We start from the raw sequence: 23,493 nt of genomic DNA, 5'->3' as shown, positions 1-23,493 counted from the left end.
AAGAAAGGTGGGACACAAATATGGTACATAAATAATACTATTGTTTAATATGTGGTTGAATTTTTCACCCAAGGAGTTCCTGAATTCTCAGGCATTTGCCTCACCAATGCAGATTTCTGCTACAGGAGATCTGCAAAAGCTGTCAGGATTTCTGAGCAAGAGCTGACGGCGATGCTCTTCTTGATGCATAGGCCTCCTCACCCTTCAAGTTACCTTTTTGTTATCTTCTTCCTCGTCCTTGAAGGTTACATTGATAAAATGGGGCTAGGTACAGATTAAAAGATCCCCAGAGCAGCCCAATGCCGTGTGTATTTATAGGGCATGCCTCCCACACTTAATCAGAATCTGCTTTGTTCTTACAACGGCATCTTGTTCTACAGCTTTTACCCTGGCTGTTGTTTTTTTTAGGCATGACCCAATTTCCCAGGCTCAGATTCTCTTTTTTTCAAATATAACATGGAAATTGCCCCTTTCCTTGCTCAGATATTAAGACCTCCCCCAACCAAAAAAAATCCACAGTAGTAATGTGCCAACTTCCTAAATAATTGTATTTAACTTTGAGCTTTATATATGTGTACAAAATAGACATTTCCTGGGTGTAGAGAGACAATAGTAGTATGTAGCTCATGACATTTATGGCATAAGGACAGTTAGGATATAGCAATTAGATCTAGAGATGTTCAACAGAAGTCCTTCTGCTGATTTTCACCACTTTCCTCTTGCCCCTCCCCACCCCCACCCCAAACCTTTATTTAGAGTCCTCTGACTTTTTTTGAGGGAAGTGTTGGCACAATGAGGGCTCAAGAAACCCCCATTGCATGAGCAGACTTTTGCTTCCCCAAATCTGAATGAAGCACAATGTTCCATTCGCGTGGTTTTAAAACGAGAACGTTTCTGTAGGTCTCAACATTGTCAGCTGTTAAGAAGAGTGAAATATATTCTGGACAATATAGTTTCAAAAGAAGCAAATGCTGATCTGCTGCCCATCAGATCTGAGAAGTCAATGTGCTGTACATCATTTGGGGAAGCCTTCTCAAATTGCATATAAATAGGTAAAGGGACCCCTGACCATTAGGTCCAGTTGTGACCGACTCTGTGGTTGCGGCGCTCATCTCGCATTATTGGCCGAGGGAGCCGGTGTACAGCTTCCTAATCTGATGCTAAACCAGCATTCATTCCCCACCCACCCCAACTTCGTTGGTCAGCCATGTAGACTGCTAGAGGTTAGCACAATTGTGTGAGACACACAGGGATATGATGCACTGGATCAGCACATGTGGAATGTTACAGAAAGCCTAGTGCTGACCTGTTGCTGACAGATGTGGTATCTGTGGGGTATTCTATATCTCTTTGGCTTTACATGGGTTCCTGAATCTCCCTGTAAAATGTATAGAAATTCCTGGCTCACAATTTCCTCACATTATACAACTTTTGTATGTAAGCATTTTGGCTGCAATTTGTTTTCCACTTGTCAGATTTTCCATTAGTTTCAAACGGCCACCACACCATGGGATTTCACAGGTTAAGAAGATTTTTGGTTGGCTGCAATAAAAGCGAGTTTTTCATTCCTTTCCTACCCCAAACTGAAAGACTTCAGAAGTATAATATAGGCGGCTGACACATGCTCCAGTTCTCTTGAAAAATGGCTTCAATTAGATTTTTTTTTTGGTCTCTTCTTGTCTTAAAGCACAGAATCTCAGTTGAATGCAAAGTAGTATTGATTGGAGGGGAGGGGGCTGCAGCATTTTTATACACCCCTTTAATTAACCTTGCAGAAAGCACAGCAATAATCAATGCCTCTTTAAAGCCATATTGATATTTTCCAATAGGTCTTGCTAGGAAGTAAGCTAAATGATTGTAGCCTAGACAGGAGCTGATCTAATGAGAGAAAGACAAACAGAGATGTTAGCGATTTGTATTTCATTGAGTTTAATGCCCCCGCCTGACCCACACCAGCAGTAACTCAACAACAGTCTTAGTCACTTAACTATTTAAAAATATGTATTTATAAGTTATATACGTCTTAAGTTTAGGGATGATAATGAAGGTGGTATGGCTAGCGTTGACCTATAACATTATGAAAAATAAACTCTATCTTCTCTTTGTCTCAGGCACCAGCATGAGGCAGTCATGGGTCTAGCCTGGCCTAGTCCACTTGTTGGGAAGCAGTGCCAAAATCTGTTGTGAGTAATAACTGTTAATTATCCCAATTTGTAGGACCTTCTGGTGACTGCGTTGGACCTAGAGAAATTGGAGAAGCTTGAATTCAGTGGCATAAAAGGGAAACCTCTGAGCCAGCAAGTCCTGAGCATGTATGAAGAGTTCCAAGAGGTTTATAAAGTGTTTTCAGATCGTACATATGACTGCTTGGATGTGGCCAACATGGTAGGTGGTTCTGGATTCCATAATAACTCATCTCATCTTTATGCTGAATGTTTCTACCAAAAGAGGGTTTTAGGAGCTTAGCGCTGAAGAGTTTGGTATTTGGGGAGAGTTGCTTCCAGAAACTGCTGAATCATCTGTGACATGAATTCATTGGGTTGTTGTTTGGTTCTGTTAGGAATTTGAAGATGATGTGTGTGACTTCAAGGAGAAAGTGGAAGATATGGATCGGAGGCTAGGGACTGCTTTTGCCCAGGCTTTCGATGATGCAGCTAGCATAGAGCACGCATTCAAGGTTTGTATTTGTTGTACTAGGACAATGCAGTGTGTAGTGAATGTGCCCTATTTTTCAATACACAAAGCTTTTCTTTTCTTACAAATGCCCTGAAGAGTTTTCAGTTAATGCTATTTTATATTTCACCCTACCACTTTTAAGATCTTAATTGCATCCCATTCATCATGTGAATAGGCCCTTGGCTTGAATTGGTGACCTTCAGAGCTGTAGAGCTCCATGGGTTCAAATTGCAGTTGCTGAGCATTCAGAAAGAGATTATAAAACCAAACAATTTTACTTTAATAATAATAAAAAGGAAAAATCCAACAAATAATATATGGCCATGTAAAAAGTTGCATGTGTTTTCTACATTTCCGTGCGCTCTGGCTATTGCCATGGTGTTCCATTGCGCCAGAAGCGGTTTAGTCATGCTGGCCACATGACTTGGAAAGCTATTTGTGGACAAACGCCGGCTCCCTCGGCTTGAAGAGAGATGAGCGCCACAACCCTTTGACTGGACTTAGCCATCCAGGGGTCCTTTACCTTTACCTTATCTGCATTCGCTAAGCACACAGTGCTGGCTCATTTTTTTGTTTCTAGATGCTGCTCCAAAGGCTTCCTTGCAAAGGGAGGGAGAGCCACATTGATTTGGAGGCCTGAAGCCACCCTTTAGCCTGGATTTCTTAGTTCCAAGTTGTGATAAAATGATTTGTGGCCACTGTTTTATCTGGTGAAGGAAATTTTCCAGATAGGTTAAAACCTCAAATTGCTAGATCTCACAGAGCAGGAATTGCCTCTCTCATTTCCCCATCCTTGTTCCTGCAGTATTCAAGGAAAGGCTAGTAGCATTCATTTGCTGCTTACCAGCAAGGGGTCGGAGAGTTAGGACTAGTTAAAGCTGGGTGAAGTGGGAGATGCAGAACATTTAGTTAGAAAGGAAAAGAACAATAAAAACATAGGGAGATGGGAGGCGGAAGCAGTCTTTGGTAATAATTGTAGTGAAGGGATGTGTTTGCTGCAAAAATATGTGGGGCAAATAATGAACGAACCTATGCCTGTCTTTTGGGGAGGGGAAATACATCATTGGAATCATTTTATCAACTGATTTCAACCATTACAATGTGTAACTGATATCAAACATGGCTTATGATTATAACCTGTTTCGTACATTCATCAGATAGATTGGTGAACTGCAGTAACTAGGTGGGCCATTGAAGAAATATGTGGGTGTTGAAAAGGGTTGCTGGTTTTGTTTGGACCCAGGGCATGTACACAAAATCACAGATATTTCCCATTTCTTTCTATATGGTAGCTGATAGACATATTTGGGAGTCTATTGGAACGGCCATTGATAGCAGCAGATGCCTGTGCAAAATATCCTCTCCTCATCACAATGTTCGACAGAGACCTGGACGATGCTAAACTGATCTACCTGAAACATATTCAGGAGGAGCTGGAACTAGGTATTTGTTAGCAACTTGAGTTAACAAGATGCCTTTAGAAAGCAAGGAAGTGCACAATTATTTTAAGCCGCTTTTTATTTAAAAAAAACTCATAATTGATATTGCAAATCTTTGCTTAAGTAGGACAGACTTCTTCATATTTTTTTTTTAAAATGTAATAAATAAATAAATAAATTAAAGCAAGATTGCTGTGCAAATTACAGCGTATTAGGTCATTTCATTACAATACCTACAAGCCTTTCCAGAACTTGAGAAAGGAGAGCTTCCTGTGCCCCCTTACCTCTACAATAATAAACTTTAAAGCATGGGTCAACAAACTAAGGCCCGTGGGCTGGATCAGGCCCAATTGCCTTCTGGACCTGGCTTGTGGACTTGTGGATCACCAGCGCGCGCATTCTTTCCCTCTCCCTCCCTCTCTCTCTCTCACATGGCGGCGGTGCCTCCTCCCTCCCTCATCCTGGCTTGTCCCTGCCCTACCTAGAGGAGGAAGTGGGCTGGGCTTTGTTGGTGCCAGCAGCAGCAGTGCTCAAACGGCTGCCATTTTAAGCAGCCCCTCTCCGGAGCCCTTTCGCTCATCGTCCCACCGCCGCCAGCCCCTGCCGCTCGCAAGACACAGGTAAGCAGCCACCGGGGCTCATGGTGCTCTTTCATTATTCCCCCCCCCCAAAAAATATAGTCCGGCCCCCCAGAAGGTCTGAGGGACAGTGGACCGGCCCCCTGCTGAAAAAGTTTGCTGACCTCTGCTTTAAAGTCTCGTGGTTGATGTGTCATTCAGTCCTGTCAGAGAGGCGGAAACAGACATCGGACCTGAGAAGGGCCGCCATATTATCTATCACAAATGCTTTTTCGAGATACTGGCCCAATTGCTCTCTGCTAGTCAACATACTTCTTCACACAGTGCGTAAATAAACAGTGGAACTTCCTCCTGCAGGAGGAAGTGATGACCATCACCTTGGATGTATTTATAAGACTATTCGACAAATTAATGGATGATAACACCATATCAGTGGCTACTAGCCACAATGGCTGTGCTCCACATCCACTGTCGGAGGCAGTCTGCCTCTGAGTTTCTGGGAATCGCAAGCGGACAGAGCATTGTTGCACTCAGGTCCTACTTGAATGCTCTCCACAGGCCCCTGGCTGACCAGGGTGAGAACAGGATGCTGGTCTAGATGGTTCATTGGCCTGATCCAGCAGATTCTTCTTATGTCATGTGACTGTCCACCTCTATTGAAGCTTCTGCATATGGAGTGGAAAAGAAATTTGAATTCTTATTAACCTTTTCCTCTGTACTTGAGTCCTGAGCAGAATGTGAAGGAGCTGAGCTGCTAGCTGCTAGTTGTTCTCTTCCAAGCCCATAGGAAGAAAAAAACCATTGTATGCAAAAACGTAGCTTGTTGGGAGGCTAAAACCCTTCTTTCTAGTAGGCTTTCTTTGTGCAGAGTTGCTTGCAGGCTGACCTAGTACAACCCAGGAGGGGTATTTGCATATTTTTTGGTTGACTGTTTTACATCAGAGAATCTCTGTTGCTGGGTCCATGTAGTACACTGGTTCACGCTTCTCACTTCGGGATGAATTTGTTTTTCTCAGGTTGTCCTACAGTGCACAGGAATATGCCATTGGTTGCTGGAGGAATTCGCTGGGCTCAAGAATTAAAAGACAGGATCCAGATCCCATTTAGTAATTTCAGGCATGTCACCCACTTGTGAGTATCTTAATTTCATTTAAGCCAGGGGTGGGAACCTCTGATGTGTGCGCCTAATTAAGCCTGCTACACCTGATGTCATATATGATGTCAGCTTTTTCCCTCTTTCTTCTTAGTGTCTTAACAAATGAAACTGATTTGCAAAAATGATACATGTTAAAATATGAGAGACACTGCACACACCTTTGTAATTCAAGAAATCTTTAATAAAAATATTATATATATATATATATATATATATATATATATATATATATGTATGATGTCAGCTGTGGGACTTGAACCAAAGGGGCTTTGTAGGCCCTACTAGTCACCAGTTCCTGCAAAGCCCTGTCACAAGCACCAAATCAGCAGATGTCATTGTGATATTAGGTGATTGACAGGTGGGCAGCTCTACTCATGTGTCAAACTTGGCCTGTGGGGGTGTAAGAAAATAAGGATTTGGGCAGTGGGTAGTTCTCTGCCACTGATATAAGCATTTTATTTATTTCCCTGTGAATCAGTGTGCTGCCTTGTTTTCTGTATTACAGAGATGTTGGGGCTTAAAAGAAAATTGAGAAAGTTGTCTCCATGGTCTAACGTCACAAGCTAAGCTTGAAAATTGTTTCTTGGCTTGTCCTAATTTTATGTTTTGACATCAGTAATCCTAGCAAGGCTGTGTAAGATGCAAGCAGGCTTTTCATAGACAATGGATTGTTGAGAGAGTCAAAAGTCTGAGGAAGACATTGCACAGTGGTTTCTAGGGATGAACTGGGATATCTTTAGCTTTCATAAGGCAGGCAAAGCCGTAACTTGCAGAGCTTTTGCATTTAGATAAAACCTTCCATAATTCCTAAAGGACAATCTAATCTTGCTAAGCAGAACTAGGTCTAGGATACCATGGACAGAGTGTAAAGAATAGATACCCAGTGCACAGTCAGAGGTCACAGTGCACAGTCAGAGGTCACAGTAGGAAGAATCATGCAGTACCACTGTTTTGCAAAGAGTCCACTGGTAAAAATCCAGCTGATAAAGCAGGAAGGATGGAAGGAAGAATAAATGGAATAAAAGACGTGTGTGTGTGTGTGTGTGTTTGTATGCTTATATCCCGCCTAAGGAAATAAGTGCAGCATATTTTGAATTTCCAGATACTATCATTCAAATACTGGTGGTTAGGTCCAGTCCTGATCCGTCTATAAGCCCCTTTAGATCAGTCTGTGGCCTGCTCTGGTTGGTGAATGGAACCAGAATGGAAGAGGCAGAAACAAGGAAACTGACATGAGATGAAATGTTACAACTAGTCCTGGAGCCGAAGTGAGCAGAGTTCACCTAATAAGCCCTGCCAGTGGAAGGCCTGTGGAAGGACTTGTACTTGCTCAGAGGAGAGTTTGCCCCCTCTCTTCCCCCATGCATGGCCCCTGAAACTGGCCCCGAAGGTGTTGGGAGCACCCCCACAACAGCACAGGGGAGAGGGGGAGCTTGTTCCATCTGGCAAGCTGAAATGCTTGCACAGACAGAACAATCGCCATCATGGAATACTGTCCAAACAAAGCATGTTCTTTAAAACCAGACAACGAATGAAAATGAGGGCTGCTATTCAGGTCTCTGTGAATTACAGAGAAAGGAAGCTGTGCTTTGAGAAACAGGAGAAAAATTGAGAGGTCAGACAGAAAAAAATATTTGACAGGAAAGGTATTTGTATATAATTTGGCTTTTCAGGGCTTTCAGACTAGAATGTGATATGCGCTTTTTAAAAAGCTACTTAAAAACAAGAGGAAGTAATATTGACATGCCTATAATGTCTATTACACCACATAGTCTTAATATTTATTTTGATGTTTCTTTTTGGCAGTTGCCTAGACTCTTCTGAAGGCAAAAGAATGGTGCAGAAGTATGAAGACCTGATGGAGATGCTAGAAAAGTAAGTCTGTTTGTTTAGGGCATGATTTGAGAATATATTAGCCATTATTAAGGCATGCTTTATAGCAGGGGTCAGCAAACTGTTTCAGCAGGGGGCCGGTCCACTGTCCCTCAGACCTTGTGGGGGGCTGGACTATATTTTGGAAAAAGAAGAAGAATAACGAATTCCTATGCCCCACAAATAACCCAGAGGTGCATTTTAAATAAAAGGACACATCCTACTAAATGTAAAAACACACTGATTCCCGGACCGTCTGTGGGCCGGATTGAGAAAGGTTTCCCTTGGGATTGGTGTAGAAGGCTGTGGCAAGATTGTTGAGTACAGTCAGCACACACCTATACTTTTGCTGAGGGAACTGCACTAGCTACAGTGGAACCTCAGTTTCTGAACACCTCGGTTTACGAATAATCTGGAACGGATTAATTCACTTTCCATTACTTTCAATGGGAAAGTTCGCTTCAGTTTATGAACGCTTCAGTTTATGAACAGACTTCCGGAACCAATTACACCCATGCTTCGGGTTAAGTACGCTTCAGGTTGAGTACTCTGCGGACCCATCTGGAATGGATTAATCCACTTTCCATTACTTTCAATGGGAAAGTTCGCTACAGTTTATGAACGCTTCAGTTTATGAACAGACTTCCGGAACAAATTGTGTTCATAAACTGAGGTACCACTGTACTGATCGCCTACCAGGCCATGTTCAGTGGCTTCTTGTTTAAAACACGTAAAACCCTGAACAAGATTACCTGAAAGGCCTCCTCCCCTTTTATAGATTCTACAGGGTTAGAGATGTTATTTTAGCCGTCCCCTGAAGAATAAGAGACACGACTGCAGGAACTCCCATCCTGTGCTGCTTTTGGTACCTGCAGTTTCCTTTCCACAGCTTTGCTTGCAGCATAGCTAGGAAATATTTTCCAGCAAAAAGGGTTCAGGCAGCCACCTAACAGTTCACAGAGCCTGACATGGTGGTTGTGGTCTTATGGCAGATACCAAGAGAAGCTTTATAAGGAGTGGTTCCAAACCGTGTCTGAAAAATCGCAGTATAACCTCACTCGACCGATCATCAGAAGGCATTCGGAAAGTAAGCTGATTGCTGTCAATTTTGACCCTCAGGTAAGATGTATTACTTACTTAGTAATTTATAACCCGCGCTTATATAAAACGGGCAAAAAGCATACATAAAAACATTATTGAAAACATTGGTAAAACGTGAATAAAAATGGATTGGTTAAAATGAGAAATAATAATATTTCAAAGGCCTATCTAAACAATAGTTTTCAAAAGACATCTGAAAGAAGGCAGATGCAATTCCTGCTTATCTTCTGCTGGAAGGAAATACCGCATGGCAGGGCCTGCCTCACAAAAGGCTTGATCCCTAGTGGAGACCAACCAAACCTCAGGGGCACCTGGAACCATAAGTACCCTGTCAGAGAAGCTCAGTGATCAAGGTAGAGCATAAGGCAGGCACAGGCAAACTCGGCCCTCCAGATGTTTTGGGACTACAACTCCCATCATCCCCAGCTAACAGGACCAGTGGTCAGGGATGATGGGAGCTGTAGTCCCAAAACATCTGGAGGGCCGAGTTGCCTATGCAAACATAAGGAGTCAGGTAGCTCAAGTTGTTTAAGGCTTTGTGAATCAACAAAGAAAGGGGGAGGGAATTAATGATAAAATACTAAAATATTTTAAGTATTGAAATGGAATTAGGAAAAGTATGTTATACTGAGCAGTGAGTAAGGGAGGGAAGAGAAACATCATGAAAGGGGTGGGTGGGAAGTCAACTTTTAAATTTGAATTAATTTTACATTCATTTGTTTGATTTTATTTTTTGAAAAGCAGTACAAATTAATTGGCAAAACAACAAGAACAGCAGCGGAATTACGTGTTGCCTGTATTCTGCTTCTGTGAGCAGTCTGGCCATGCCATTCTGCAGTAATTGAAGCTTCCAGACCAGATACAAGGGCAGCCCCACCTAAGGTGTATTACAGTAAATAAGCCTTCGAGTTACCAGTGGTTGGACCACTGTGGTCAGGTTGTCATGGTCTAGGAATGATTGTTGCTGGTGCCAGAGGCGGAGCTAGCTGCTCTGGCACCTGGAGCAGCGCACATGCTGTGCACCTGGGGGCAGGGCGAGTGTCCCACGGGGGCGGCGTGACGATGTCACCCCCCTCAGGGATGACACCTGGGGCAGACTGCACCCCCACACCCCCTTCCTCCATCAGTGGCTAGTGCACTAGCTGGAGCTGGTAGAAACACACACACACTTTGCCACAAAGGTCACTTGGGCCTCAAGTGAAAGAGATGGGCCACAAGGAGTACCCTTGAAAATGTATCTGTTCCTTCGGACAGCAGGGCCACCCGATCCAGGACAGGTAGTTGACCTGTCTTCCGGTCATAGTTAACCACCCACCCACAAGGCCTCCATCTTTCCAGGATTCAAGCTCAGTTTACTGACCCTCCTCCAGTCCACCACTGCATCCATGCACAAGTCCAGGACTTGCACGGTCTCTCCTTTAATCAGATGCAATGGAGAAATAGAGCTGGATATCATCAGCATACTGATGACAGCTTGCTGCCAAACTTCAACTGACTGCTCCCTTCGTCTTCGTTATAGATGTTGGGTAGCATTTGGGACAAAAAGTGCATTGTGGCCCCCCATGGTGAAAACAGCAAGGGTCCAAAGAGCACACTCCCATTGCTACTTTCTGGACATGATCCCTCAAGTAGGAACAGAGTCACTACAACACAGTGGCACTGATACCGATTCCACTTAGTAAGTCCAGAATGTTATTGAATGGTACTGGAAACCATTGAGAGATCGAACAGAAGGAGCATGGTTGCACCCCCCCCCCCATCCTCCATAAATTTATCTAGAAAAGCAATGTCCTAGTAACTAAGATATCCAAGTTTTACTCTCACGCTGGTTTATGATATTAAAGGAACAGACTGTCTTTAAGAACTGCGCCAAGATTGTCTCTAATCAACATCAGTTTTCTGGCAGGAACTTTTCTTTCCTCCAGTTTTGAGATTAGAGTAATTCTAGACAAGGAAACAGTGCTATGAAGAAGAAGAAGAAAGAGGACTCTTTTTAAAAAGAATTCAAAGGTTTGTGTGAATGTGTTTTGCAGCTGGTGTCAGTTTTGCGAGAAGTGAGTTACCTTGGGCCAAGCCAGACTGGGAAGATACCAGAGGCAGCAGCAGAAATCTTTTCTTCCAAGGAGTCTTTCCGGAAGCTGGTAGCCAACCTAGACTTGATGGTCACCTGGTACAATAAAATCCTGCTCACAGTCCTGGAGGTGGAATACCCCCTTGTACAGGACCAGTTGCAGGAGATTGATATTCAGTTGAGAGAGGCAGAAGAAACATTGAACTGGAAAACAGAAGGTAAGAAGTACCTCTGGAATAGGTTCTGTGGAACCTAGCAGGGATGAAGGTGTACAGAAAAGCAAATAAATAAAATAATTTGAGGCCCAGATTTCTCTTCCTTCATCTAGGGCAGGCATCCCCAAACTTCGGCCCTCCAGATGTTTTGGACTACAATTCCCATCTCCCCCAACCACTGGTCCTGTTAGCTAGGGATCATGGGAGTTGTAGGCCAAAACATCTGGAGGGCCGCAGTTTGGGGATGCCTGCTCTAGGCCATCTCTTGGCCCAAAGTTCTACTGATTCATTCTGGTTTAATGCTGTAAATTGCAGTCTTCTTCCTGTAGATGTACTCATGGTAGAAATGCTCTCTGGATTCTTTATGGCAATTCAGTAACCAAAGCGCTTTTAAAATTATCTGGTTTGTTTCTGGGTTGTCAATTAAATGCTTGCTGACTTTCTCTCCATTGGTGTTGAAAGGGCTTTGGGAACATGTTTCACGACTAGTTCACAGTGTGCAAGATCTTGAGCAAAGAATCCAGAAAACCAAGGATAACATTGAGGAACTTCAGAATATCATGAAAACTTGGGTCTTCCCAGTTTTTGAAAGAAAAGATGGAAAGAAAGAATCTCTGCTGTACTTAGATGGTCGACATGAACGACTGGACAAACACTATCGACTCATCACAGATTCGGGGCATAAGATCCATTTACTAATCAAGGTTGAGTTTTTTTGTTTTTTGTTTTACATAAATTATAATGTGGATTCTCCCAGGAAATGCTATCTGCAATTATTTATTTTCCATCATTGCAGAATTGGCCATAAATGGCTAATGTCAATGGGGCTGTCTGGTTTTCCCTAGGGGCATGAATAAGTCAGACTGTTAAATTGCTATTACCTTGTTGTACATTGACATCTGCATTCAACATGTTGCTCAGCCTATACAGGCAGCGACTGTTTTAGGCATGTCCAATATGTGCAGGTATGTTGAATTCCTCCCCAGATGTTGCAAGTGGTGTATTCCAGCAAGTTGTTGGCACTAGAACTGGTATATTCTCCAAGTATTTATAAATACTAATAACCTTTTGAACTGTGAAGTCTGTGTAGCCTGAGTAAGTTGCACATAAGCTGAGGATATTAGAACGATGTAAGACAACAGGAGAAATACAAGCGACTGGTTATCACTGTCAAAAGAGCTGACCTTTTGTTAATGCTGCAATGTTGAGATCACCTTCATTTGATTGTGGCTTCTATATATTTAGGAAAACTTGAGACTATTTGCAGCAGATCCAACTTCTGATATTTGGAAAGCTTATTTGGAGCATGTGGATGAGATTGTCCTTGATGGATTCTTTAATGTCATTGAATGTTCACTGAAGTATCTTTTGGAAAACACAGGTGAACTTGTCCTTGCTCACGCAAGCTACTTATCAATTTATCTAGGGTAGGAGGGTGGTTCTGTTGCTGTTGGGATTATGTGGGAGTAGCAGAAGTAGTGTGTGTGTGTGTGTGTGTGTGTGTGTGTGTGTGTGTGTGTGTATGAGAGATATATATATATATATATATTAGACACAATATACAATCACTGAAAGCAAGTAAGATACTTGTCCTGTAAAAACTGCTCACCTTCCTCTGCATTTTTATTTATTTACTGTTGCATTTTAAGGATGTTGTATTCTCACCCTGGGACCCTTCACTAGAAATGCCACAAATAAATTAATTTACTTTGCTGATGACAAAAATAACACATTCAAATCAAAAAGTATGCTTCTGTCATTGCTATTATGCTGGTGTCTGTGTTTCTATATTCACTAGTAATTTCCATTGGGGAGGTTGGTAGGAACTGTCTGAAACTTAGTCCACCTTCTTATTCTGTCTTACAGATTCCAAGGCAGGCCTTGCTCCCCTCTTCAAAGTGCAGCTGGATTTGTCTGTTCCAGAGATGATATTCCGCCCTTCCTTGGATGCTGGTGCCTGTGATGGTTTTTATGATTTGGTCGAGGCTCTTGTCAATGATATATATCGAGTGTCTTCCCTGGTTCCCAGGCTTGCAGACCACAGCACTTTCTCCCATTACCAGGTCTTGCCCTTGGTCGGCTGTTGTCCTGTTTTGCATCTGGGTGATTGTTTTCAGTCCTGTTTAGTAACCTAGCTTTGTATTCCTTCTCTCTTCAGGATGACATGGAGGAGATGTCTGATCTTGCTGACATGCGCCACATCCTAATGGATCGCATCCGGAAGATGATGTCAACTTGTTGTGACTACCGCAGCTCTTTTGACCACTACTCATATCTCTACGTGGATGACAGGAAAGAATTCATGCGCCAGTTCCTGTTGTACAGCCATGTCCTCACTGCAGAGGAGATAGAGGCCCATGCTGAGGATGGCGTCCCAGAAAGCCCTCCTACACTGCAGCAGTTCAAAGAGCAGATAGACTCTTATGAGAAGGTCTATGAGGAAGTAAGATGCCTGGAGCCAGTCACTGTATTTGACAGCTGGATGAAAGTTGATGCCCACCCCTTCAAGTTGTCCCTTCTGAGTATAATTAAGAACTGGAGCTTTATGTTCAAGCAGCACCTCATTGATCATGTGACTCACAGGTATCATTGTTTCGCTGTTGCACCACTTAAATAGCCTTTAGGGTTTGTGTGATTCCTGTTTAAGGATAGAAGAAAGGCCACACAACAGTTAAGTTATTAAAGTTAGCCACTTTCAATCCCATTTTATTTTTTTTGGAAATTGTGATTCCCTTTGGCTATACAGGGTTGGCAGAACTAGAAATGACTCTTTCTTTGCTTCTTCCTGTTATTTGCTTTAGGGGTGGGAGTTGGAAACCTGCTGCCTTCTAGATGTTGCTGCACTACAATTTCCATCATCCTTGACCCGTTGGCTTTGTTGGCTGTAGCCATTGGAAGCTGGAGTCCAGCATCATTTGGAAGATCACAGGTTGCCCACTCCTGCTTGTTAGTGGTAGGGCTGCTTAATATTCACAATCCTCAACATGTTTTCAATGTATGTCCTCTTTCACTGTCTTTAGTTTGGCTGACCTTGAAGAGTTCGTAAAAGTTGCTGAGATTGGTTTGAGCAAAATGGTGGAGAGTGGAGATTATGAGGGCTTGGTGGAAGTTATGGGCCACCTATTGGCTGTTAAAGATAGACAGACCAGCACTGATGAGATGTTTGAGCCCTTGAAACAAACAATTGAATTGCTGAAGATCTATGAGCAAGAATTGCCAGGGGAAGTCTATAAGCAGCTGGAGGTAGGTGGAAACATGCTGCTAATATGCAAATGTGTGGACAGATTAAAAACTGAACTACATTCATCTGTGAACAGAGTTATCCTCAGAACACATGCTTTTTAGATATGCAGCACATGTAGGAAGATTGCTCTGATAGATGGATGATGCAAGGAACTATTGGAGGGCTGGTCTAATTCAATAATGTAAAGTTTCATTGAGATATTTTTCATTTACATGGCCCAAGCAAATTTTCAGGGAAGACTCAATCTTACAGCACTGGGGGAACTACAAAGATGTGGAACTGATCAGCATCTGGTTAGGAAGAAACCAACTCTGAGCTTTTTTCTGCAGGAAGAATAGGCTAGAAATACAATGTATGCAATGTTGTGCAAACAAACTTCCCCTCCTCCCATGCCATCCCAATCTGTTCCAGAGGATTCCCAACCCTCCAAAGAATATTTGCAGAGCACACAGGGAGAGAAGAAAGGGAAGTTTTGTTGCATAGGTGGAAGCCCCTTTCACTTGTGCATGAATACTGTTGGATACAATCCATAATACTGTATACTATTTTGGGGGGAAACGTTTTGTATGCTTGGACATTCATTTTCTATAATTTGGCTGCCTCCCAAGATACTGTTGCAAAACCTGGCACAGGGGTACTTGAAGTGAGGAGTGGGTGGGGTGGGGGTCTTTGATGTTTGGATGCTTGGCGCCATTTAGAATCAAGATGGGAGACCAAAATGTAATTTTGATGTGACTTCACCTAATATTTGGCATGACTGGTCCAAACTGACAAATTATACAATCCGTTAAAATTTTTGGTTTCTAAAAATTCTTGGGCACTGCTGTACTCTCTCACTAGTCTACTATACATTTGGTAAAGTGGTTTGTCTGTCTGTCTGTCCATTAGTTTGTTTTATATACATTCAGACACCTCTTGAGATATAATTGCCAAACTTGGCGTAAGAGTTCCCGAGGTTAGGGTGGAGCTCTTCGTTGACCTTTGGACTCTGGCTGCCATTTTGAATCACGATAGCTGACCGAAATGTGGCTTCACCTTTTTTTGGCTTAGGTTTAGCTGCCACTAAAGACATTGTTACCAAATTCGGCACAAGGGTTCCAGAGGTAAGAGTGGGGTTTTTCGTTGATGTTTGGATGCCAGGAGCCATTTTGAATAAAGATGGCAGAGCAGACAGAAACATGATTTCACCCAATTTTAGGTGTGATGGCCCCAAGCTTGCAAATTATATTATCTATTTATGAAACACAGTAGTTTTTGGTTTCTAAACAATCTCAGGCAGCGCTGAGCACTCCCAAATAGTACTTATATGAAAATAATAAATCCTAGTTGCACACCTCAGTGTGATAACATCAGGTAATAGCTCCATTGAAGTATTTGGGAAGTATTCTGGAGTAAGCAATTTGAATGTTACACCTTGAGTCTGGAGCCCTAAAGCAAACTTGCTTGGAAATAAGTACCATTGAAATCAGTGAGATTTGCTTCTGAGAAATGTGCCTAGGATTGGACAGCAAATCATTGCTGTCCATTTAATTTTGTTGCACTTCAGCTGCTGAAATGCCAATGTTTAAGCCTGTCTTGAGATGCTTTTCAAAATATTTTGTAGAGACGCTGCTGAATTTTAGCTTAGGCTCAATATGTTATTTTTATCTATTACTATTCTTGAAACACTTCTTTTCACCTATTAATGCAATATTTTATTTTTATTCAGTGTTCTTCTTGAAACATGCATGTTCACCCATTAGCATTCTAACAACTTTTAAGTGGGTTGGGGATTCAGAAGCTTCAATTGTACTAGTCTACTGAGAATGCAGGCATGGTGCTTAATAACTCAAGACCATGGCAAATACACTCCTCATCTTCATATAGGACTAAAATAATTCTTTTGGCATGTCACCAGTGGTCTCCAAATCAGGGAGGAGGGAAAGGAACAATTAGGACAATGTATTGGTTAGCAAGGGATAATGTTGCCAATTATTTCCTGGCAAAATAATTATCATGGTCTTGCTGTTGCAAAGGTAAAATTTGGTGTGTTCCAGCAGTGTGTGCACACTGTACACAAACAGGCTGGAGACACGTTAGTTCAAGTTGAGATTGCTCTCCGCCAGCATCTTTCTTTGTTGTCATCTCAATTTGCTTCTAGGAGCTGCCAGAAAAATGGAGCCATGTGAAGAAGCTGGCAATAACTATGAAGCATCATGTAGCTCCTTTGCAGGGAAATGAAGTGACGGTTCTCCGCAAGAAGTGTGCTGTGTTTGATGTGGAGCAACATAAATTCAGGGAACGATTTCACCAACAGGCACCGTTCAGGTTGGAGCAGATAGCAGTGTAAAAGATGGAGGACTTGTGTGTTCATCAGTGACAGTGTTTACCTTTTCATCTCAGCTACCAAGGAAAGATAAAATCAGCCAAATAACAAAGGCCATTAATAGGACCGTTCCCTACAGTAGCATACTATTAGTATGACATCTCTTGTGCCCTTGGTGCCCAACTCTTGACTGTGAAAAACAGTAATCTTTGCTTACCCTTTTTTCAGTAGGAGCCATTGAAGAGTGAATATTTATGTATAGGTGAAACTCAGAAAATTAGAATATCGTCAAAAAGTGCATTTATTTCAATAATGCAACTTTTTTTTAATTTTAATTTTTACAAATGTTTTCTTTGGGAAATTCCACAGTAATAAAACAAAGAGTTACAATAATACAAAAATAAACATCGCTATTACATTTCATTAATTATATTCCATTTATAATTGACCTGCCGAACGACAAATAATTACAATTACAACAAATAAAGGCTTAACATATCTTGCTTTGCATGTCATGTATCTATGTCATATATTGGTTTCATCTTTTAAGTTGTGTTACTGAAATAAATGCACTTTTCGATGATATTCTAATTTTCCGAGTTTCACCTGTATGTTTAAGCCTTTTGCATGGATGGTTTGCATTGCCATTTTTTTGCACCCTACGGTGGGGTCACAAGTTTGATGCATTGTTGGTGAAAACATTGTTCTGTCCTTGACCTTTTCAAGCCATTGCTTCAATTGAAAATTCTAAGTTGATGATATAACCTGAGTTGGCCACCACCTCATCTTTGCTTTCTCAGTCAAAAACTTCTTCCTCTTCTCACCAGAAGTAGGGTTGCCATAAGTAAAGGAATAACCAAACACACGTCTGAATTAGCTCTTGTCCAAAGGAAAAAAATGAGGACATTTTGGCAAATTCAAAAATCCGGGGGTAAAATTTCTGTCCTGCCGGATTTTTTGAATTTGCCAAAATGTCCTCATTTTTTCCCTTTGGTACGAAGGGAGCACATGCGCACACAGGGACTGCTGTTCCAGGAGTGTTAAAATTGGACAAGAGCTAATTCAGACGTGTGTTCGGTTATTCCTTTACTTATTTTCAACAGATGTAGACTTTGTCATAAAAGAAAAATAAATCAAAGGAGCAAACAACATGATAGGAAATTAAAAGAATATCAGACAATAAAATGCATGCAATTAGGCTAAAACAACAATAAACTCAGAAGTCAATATGCTGGAGGGGGAAACTGTGCATCAAAAGGAGTGCTGTGATGAGGCTGAACTTCCTTATCATCAACATCAGAAAGCCCCTATCCCAGGCATCCCCAAACTCGGCCCTCCAGATGTTTTGGGACTACAACTCGCATCATCCCTAGGTAACAGGACCAGTGGTCAGGGATGATAGGAATTGTAGTCCCAAAACATCTGGAGGGCCGGGTTTGGGGATGCCTGCCCTATCCTGTGGCTCACCTACTGTGCTTAAGGTGGTGGGGGAACAGGGCCTTAGAGGATTATCTCAACAATTAAGCTGCGAGCCAACATGACACAGTGGTTAGAGTTTCTAGGCTGAGCCCACGGGGCCATACAAAGGATCCTACAGGACCAAACCATAGGGCTATCTAGGCCAGCATTTTCTCTACTGCACCCCCACCCCAGGCGCTGGCAAATATGTCCTCTTTTTTGCTCTTTAAAATATGGCAACCCTACCAGAAGGGTTGAGCAGCACAGCTCGGCTTGCTTCAGGTCATGTTAGATTATGAGAGACAGCCTCTATAGAAGCTTAATGTCACTTTTGGGTGACCTTTTAAAAATTTGCTTTTGCCTTTTATTGCCTCTCATTTTATGGTCTAGGGGATAAGATGTATGGTCCAAGGCTTATAGTCACGGCTATCTTACCCATAGGCGCTAGGGGTGTGGGGGCACCTGGGCGCCGGGCTCTCAGGGGCGCTAGGCCGAGAATCTGGGGCCCAAGAGTTGAGTCCGGGGAAGAGCCTGGCCGTTGGTCAGAGCACCGCGATGGGCTCTTCTGCTGCACGTGGCTCTGTGCCCCGAGTTCGGGGGCCGACCGAGCCAGTGAGACGCTGAGGTGGCTGGCCGGCTCCGTCCTGTGTGCCAGGGACTGGACAACCTGGGGGGGGGGCGTGCCGGGTGGATCTTTGCACCTTGGCGCTGCATATGCTTAAGACAGCCCTGCTTATAGTTCTGGAATAGTTTTTGGTTGCGCCTGGAGAGAGAGAGAGTGGGAGGGGCAGCTACGTTAGGTCTGAAAGTCTGAGGGAAAGATTCAGAAATGTGTGGGCCCTCTCTTTACAATTTGCAGTTGGGTATGTCTCTTTATTTATGTTTCATTGCACACATACTTGCTAGTGTTTGGGGATCTAGTGCATTTCTAGGGAAGGAATTAGTCATGATTGAATGCAGTTTAAAACTTGCTTCCTAGGTTTGACACAACAAATCCCTACCAAATGCTGGATGCATCCCACACAGAGCTTATGCAGATGGAAGTTACCATGACCTCGATTTATGATGCAGCTGATTTGTTTGAAGTTAGTGTTCCAGAATACAAACAGCTCAAGCAGTGCCGAAGGGAAGTGCGTATTCTTAAAGAACTCTGGGATATGATCTCCATAGTGCTCTCTAGCATGAATGACTGGGAGACTACGAAATGGAGAGAGATTAACATTGAAAACATGGAGCTGGAGTGCAAGAAGTTCGCCAAAGACACACGGAGCCTGGATAAGGAAATGAGGGCCTGGGATGCTTTCTCCGGGTTGGACAACAAAGTGAAAAACATCCTGACATCTCTGAGGGCTGTGTCAGAACTGCAGAATCCGGCCATCCGAGAGAGGCATTGGAACCAGCTGATGCAAGCCACAGGTGTGCAGTTCACCATGGATGCAGACACCACCCTGGCAGACCTGCTTAAACTCAACCTGCATAACTTTGAGGATGAGGTGAGAAGCATAGTGGACAAAGCAGTTAAAGAAATGAGCATGGAGAAGGTTGTGAAAGAGCTGAAGACAACCTGGGCCAGCATGGAATTCCAATACGAACCTCACCCCCGCACAAATGTCCCCCTGCTGAAATCTGACGAGGAGCTCATTGAGACCCTTGAAGACAACCAAGTCCAGCTGCAGAACCTGATGACATCCAAATACATTGCTTTCTTCTTAGAGGAAGTGTCTTTCTGGCAGAGAAAGTTGTCTACGGCAGACTCCGTCATTTCCATCTGGTTTGAGGTTCAGCGGACTTGGTCTCACTTGGAAAGCATATTCATTGGATCGGAAGATATCCGGGCACAACTTCCGGAGGTAATAAAAATCCTATCTGCTTTCTACAGGAAAGCGCCAAGGGTGATTCTCCGTTCCCTAGGGAGCATCAACCTAAGGGAGGCTGCTTACTCAGTTGCATAATTGTTCAAGGTACTCCATGGCACTGGCTCCCGGTACAGATTATGGGAGCTGCAATTACAAAATAGTTCCCTCTCACAGACCCAAAAAATCATGTGTTGGACTGCTGCTGTTTATTATTTTGGGGAGAGCCCGTCTATAGGCTTAAGATGGTTTACTAGGGCACCCTGAAACTTGTGTCATGGTTGGGGGATCTCCAATAAAGAAGTATCAGTACTCTCCCCAACTGCAGTTCCCACGATTCTTTAGTGGAGGAGTGACTTAACATGTGTTAGTGTCAGATGTTTCTGGATTGCAACTCTCACCACCCCTGATTATTGGCCCTGCTGGCTGGGGCTAATGTGAGTTTTAGTCCCATAACATATGATGGTGCCCAGCTTAGCTATCTGTTATCCCTATTTTAGCGGAAGTCACGACAGCAGAAGTGACTTAAAGGTAATATAAATAATGTACTTCACTCCTGCTAATTAATGTGATGGAGATGAAAAGAAGTTGGTATAGCATGTTGAACCGTTGGCTAAGTTCTGTAGAAATCTCTTGTGTTAATGAGAAATGACCGGGGCCAAGAGGAGTGATGAGGCATTCAGATATGCCAGTTTATATCCTCCAGCCATGCAGGAAGGCAGAGAATACATAACAAACTTTTGGACCAGGCTTGTGACCCTAAGCTTCTTGCCCTGACTTTTACAAGGCCCCTCTGCTTCCAGGTCTCCTTTATGCCTCTCCTCCCACTCACCTCGGCCCTCCTGTCCAGAGTTCTCCACAAAGTCAGTGGGGAGAGAGCCATGGCCCCCTTGAAGGCCCCACATAGGACCCAGAGCCTTTGAATCTCAGAAATCCTCCCTTATCTGACCTCAGGCTTCTCCCTCAATCATCAGATCAACTTTCCTAGGGCACCATTCTCTACCCAAATTTAAACTGGCTGCACCTAGCTGCCTGGCTACTGAAAGGGGATATACTGAAGCTGGGGATATATATGACAAGGCAGCAGGACCTCCTGTCTTTCTTGTCTTCCATAGCATTCCAAGCGTTTTGAAGGAATTGATGTTGATTTCAAAGAGCTGGCATATGATGCTGAAAGAACCCCAAATGTAGTGGAAGCAACCAACAAGCCTGGCCTTTATGAGCAACTGGAAGATATCCAAAGCAGGTAGGTAGGACTCGCATGGCAGAAGCTTTTGAAATGCTATTCCTGGTTAGGAATGGATTCCTTTTGCATGTATGTAATGGAAACTCTGGTTTTAGATAATCATAAATGTTCTACATCTCTTTAAGAGCCATTTTGAGGACATCAAATTGATGAATTACACAGAATGAGCAAAGTTAACAGACAAATTACATGAAAAGGGCACTAGTGACTTTAAAAAAGAATGGGAACCCTTTACAGTTTACTTACAGAAACAAAAAAAGAGATGGACTCAATGGCAGGCTTTGAATAAACATCCACAACTTTATTTAAGTAGAAAAGATGAAAGATAGCAATAACATGTATTGTTATTTAACATGCAGAAAATAACAAGTAATGTAATAAACCAGAAAGGGAAGATGAGGGAAGTCAATGGGAGGGTGGGGATTGTAAAATATAAAGTTTGGATAATTGTATTTGTAATTTGTTATAATAAAGAAACCCAATAAAAATGTATTTTAAAAAAGCCATTTTGAGGACATTCAGGCTGTTTCACATGTTATACAGTAGTACCCCGCAAGACGAACGCCTCACACAATGAATGGATGACTTGTTCTATGGCCGTGCCATAGAAAACTTTGCAAAACGAAAGTCCCACCCACCTCGTGCTTCCTCCGCCCGCCATCGCCCGGCTTCGAGCAGCCGGATCCCCCCTCACTCACCTTAAGCCTCTCCCTGGCCCTCCTCCTGCTTCCCCCTCCCCAGAGCCTTAAGAACTTCCGGAGCGGCCATGGCGGGTGAGTCGGCGCCTTTTTTTGCACTCCCCCCCCATAGGAACGCATTGATTAAATTTCACTGCATTCCTATGGGAAACCACACTTCGCAAGATGAAATTATCACAACATGAAACAACTCATGGAACGAATTAATTTTGTCTTGCGAGGTACCACTGTATTCTGAAACTGTGCTCTTAAAATGTGCAGTGGCGCTGCCAGAAAGTAATACGTGTGTGCAACAATCTCAAGCAGTCCACTGTGAGCATATTAAAGGTGCATATGCCAGCCAAGAGGGATTGGTTGTGGCTCTGATGTGCACAGGTGGCAGAAAACACATATTTGTAACACATGAAAGCAGTGAAGCTTCTCCAAAAAGTGTCTCCCCTCCCAAAGTTAGCGAGACAAAGTATGTGCTTCTTCTAAAGGTATGTTTGGTTTTTCTTTGTTTTCTGCACTTTTATATACGTTGAGCACATTCTTTTGTGCTTGTTTTTGCCAGGTTGTCTTTGTGTGAGAAAGCTTTGGCGGAGTATTTGGACACCAAGCGGTTGGCATTTCCTAGGTTTTACTTTATTTCCTCTGCCGACTTACTGGATATTCTTTCGAATGGCACCAACCCGCAGCTGGTAAGACACCTCAGCTTGCTTTTCTACCAATGGAAATGGCTTTTTTGGGGGGGGGGGTAGAATGTGCTTGATTCAACTGTGAGGTACTTGCTGTAGGAAGGAGACACTGTTCTACCAGTGCTTTGTTTGTGACCTTGACCATAAAGCTTCCTTTCGAGAAGCAGCAAGTCTTTAAAACACCACTAGATGGCAGCATCTACATCCTGTACGCCAGGTTTTTATAGAACTCTGTCAGTACTGTACATTCATTTCACAAAAGGAGAGAAGCAAAGGGCTTACCCAGGTGTCAGAATTCTTGCAGATGAAGGGTTTTACTGAGTGTTGGGCACAAAGATTCAACTGACTAATACTTGCAAGCCTCACAGGAACTCTGCCGATCTTTCTGCTGATTGATGCCAGTCCAGACTGAAGTAGCAGGATCAACATATCAAAGTCCAATGCAGAAATTATACTGTGATTCCCTCATTCCTTGGCATTGCTTTCTCATGCTCTTTTAAGGTGGGGTAGGAAGCGCTTCTGCCTGGACAAGAATAAGGAATTCACAGAGATTGAAAGAGAGCTTTAAGGTTGTTTTTTGTTTGTTTGTTTGTTTAAAGAACCCTCCGGACGTAATGGAGGGGTGGGGTGGGGGGAACCCGTGGCCCTTCAGAATGGTTGTTCCCATTTATTTACTTTAAAGGAATTTTTGCATGAATACATATGTGCAACGTACAGCAATACAAAACATGAAGGAGCGTCTCCACCCCCATTGTTCTGCCCAGACACTGAGGTCCAGCACCGAGGGCCTTCTGGCGGTTCCCTTGCGAGAAGACAAGTTGCAGGGAACCAGGCAGAGGGCCTTCTCGGTAGTGGCGCCCGCCCTGTGGAACGCCCTCCCATCAGATGTCAAAGAGAAAAACAG

General features: G+C 43.1%; 1 protein-coding gene across 2 annotated transcripts in view; it reads left to right on the top strand.

Annotated features, from left to right (window-relative positions):
* The window catches only part of DNAH9 (dynein axonemal heavy chain 9), a 190,399-nt gene that overhangs the window by 6,640 nt on the left and 160,266 nt on the right, over positions 1 to 23,493 (top strand). For both annotated transcript variants that reach the window (XM_088661670.1, XM_035104728.3), the window contains exons 7-22: positions 2,218 to 2,385; positions 2,561 to 2,677; positions 3,969 to 4,119; positions 5,710 to 5,824; positions 7,656 to 7,724; positions 8,714 to 8,840; positions 10,856 to 11,111; positions 11,571 to 11,812; positions 12,354 to 12,489; positions 12,975 to 13,171; positions 13,267 to 13,691; positions 14,129 to 14,351; positions 16,493 to 16,659; positions 19,095 to 19,965; positions 21,084 to 21,214; positions 22,466 to 22,592. In XM_088661670.1, coding sequence (XP_088517796.1) covers positions 2,218 to 2,385; positions 2,561 to 2,677; positions 3,969 to 4,119; positions 5,710 to 5,824; positions 7,656 to 7,724; positions 8,714 to 8,840; positions 10,856 to 11,111; positions 11,571 to 11,812; positions 12,354 to 12,489; positions 12,975 to 13,171; positions 13,267 to 13,691; positions 14,129 to 14,351; positions 16,493 to 16,659; positions 19,095 to 19,965; positions 21,084 to 21,214; positions 22,466 to 22,592 — 3,522 coding nt within the window. The remainder of the gene's footprint in view (positions 1 to 2,217; positions 2,386 to 2,560; positions 2,678 to 3,968; positions 4,120 to 5,709; positions 5,825 to 7,655; positions 7,725 to 8,713; positions 8,841 to 10,855; positions 11,112 to 11,570; positions 11,813 to 12,353; positions 12,490 to 12,974; positions 13,172 to 13,266; positions 13,692 to 14,128; positions 14,352 to 16,492; positions 16,660 to 19,094; positions 19,966 to 21,083; positions 21,215 to 22,465; positions 22,593 to 23,493) is intronic.

This window comes from Zootoca vivipara, chromosome 2 (assembly GCF_965207765.1).
Source record: "Zootoca vivipara chromosome 2, rZooViv2.hap1.1, whole genome shotgun sequence".
Taxonomy (NCBI): Eukaryota; Metazoa; Chordata; class Lepidosauria; order Squamata; family Lacertidae; genus Zootoca; species Zootoca vivipara.
The sequence above is the reverse complement of the archived record's forward strand: the minus strand, read 5'-3'. Positions and strand labels throughout refer to the sequence as shown.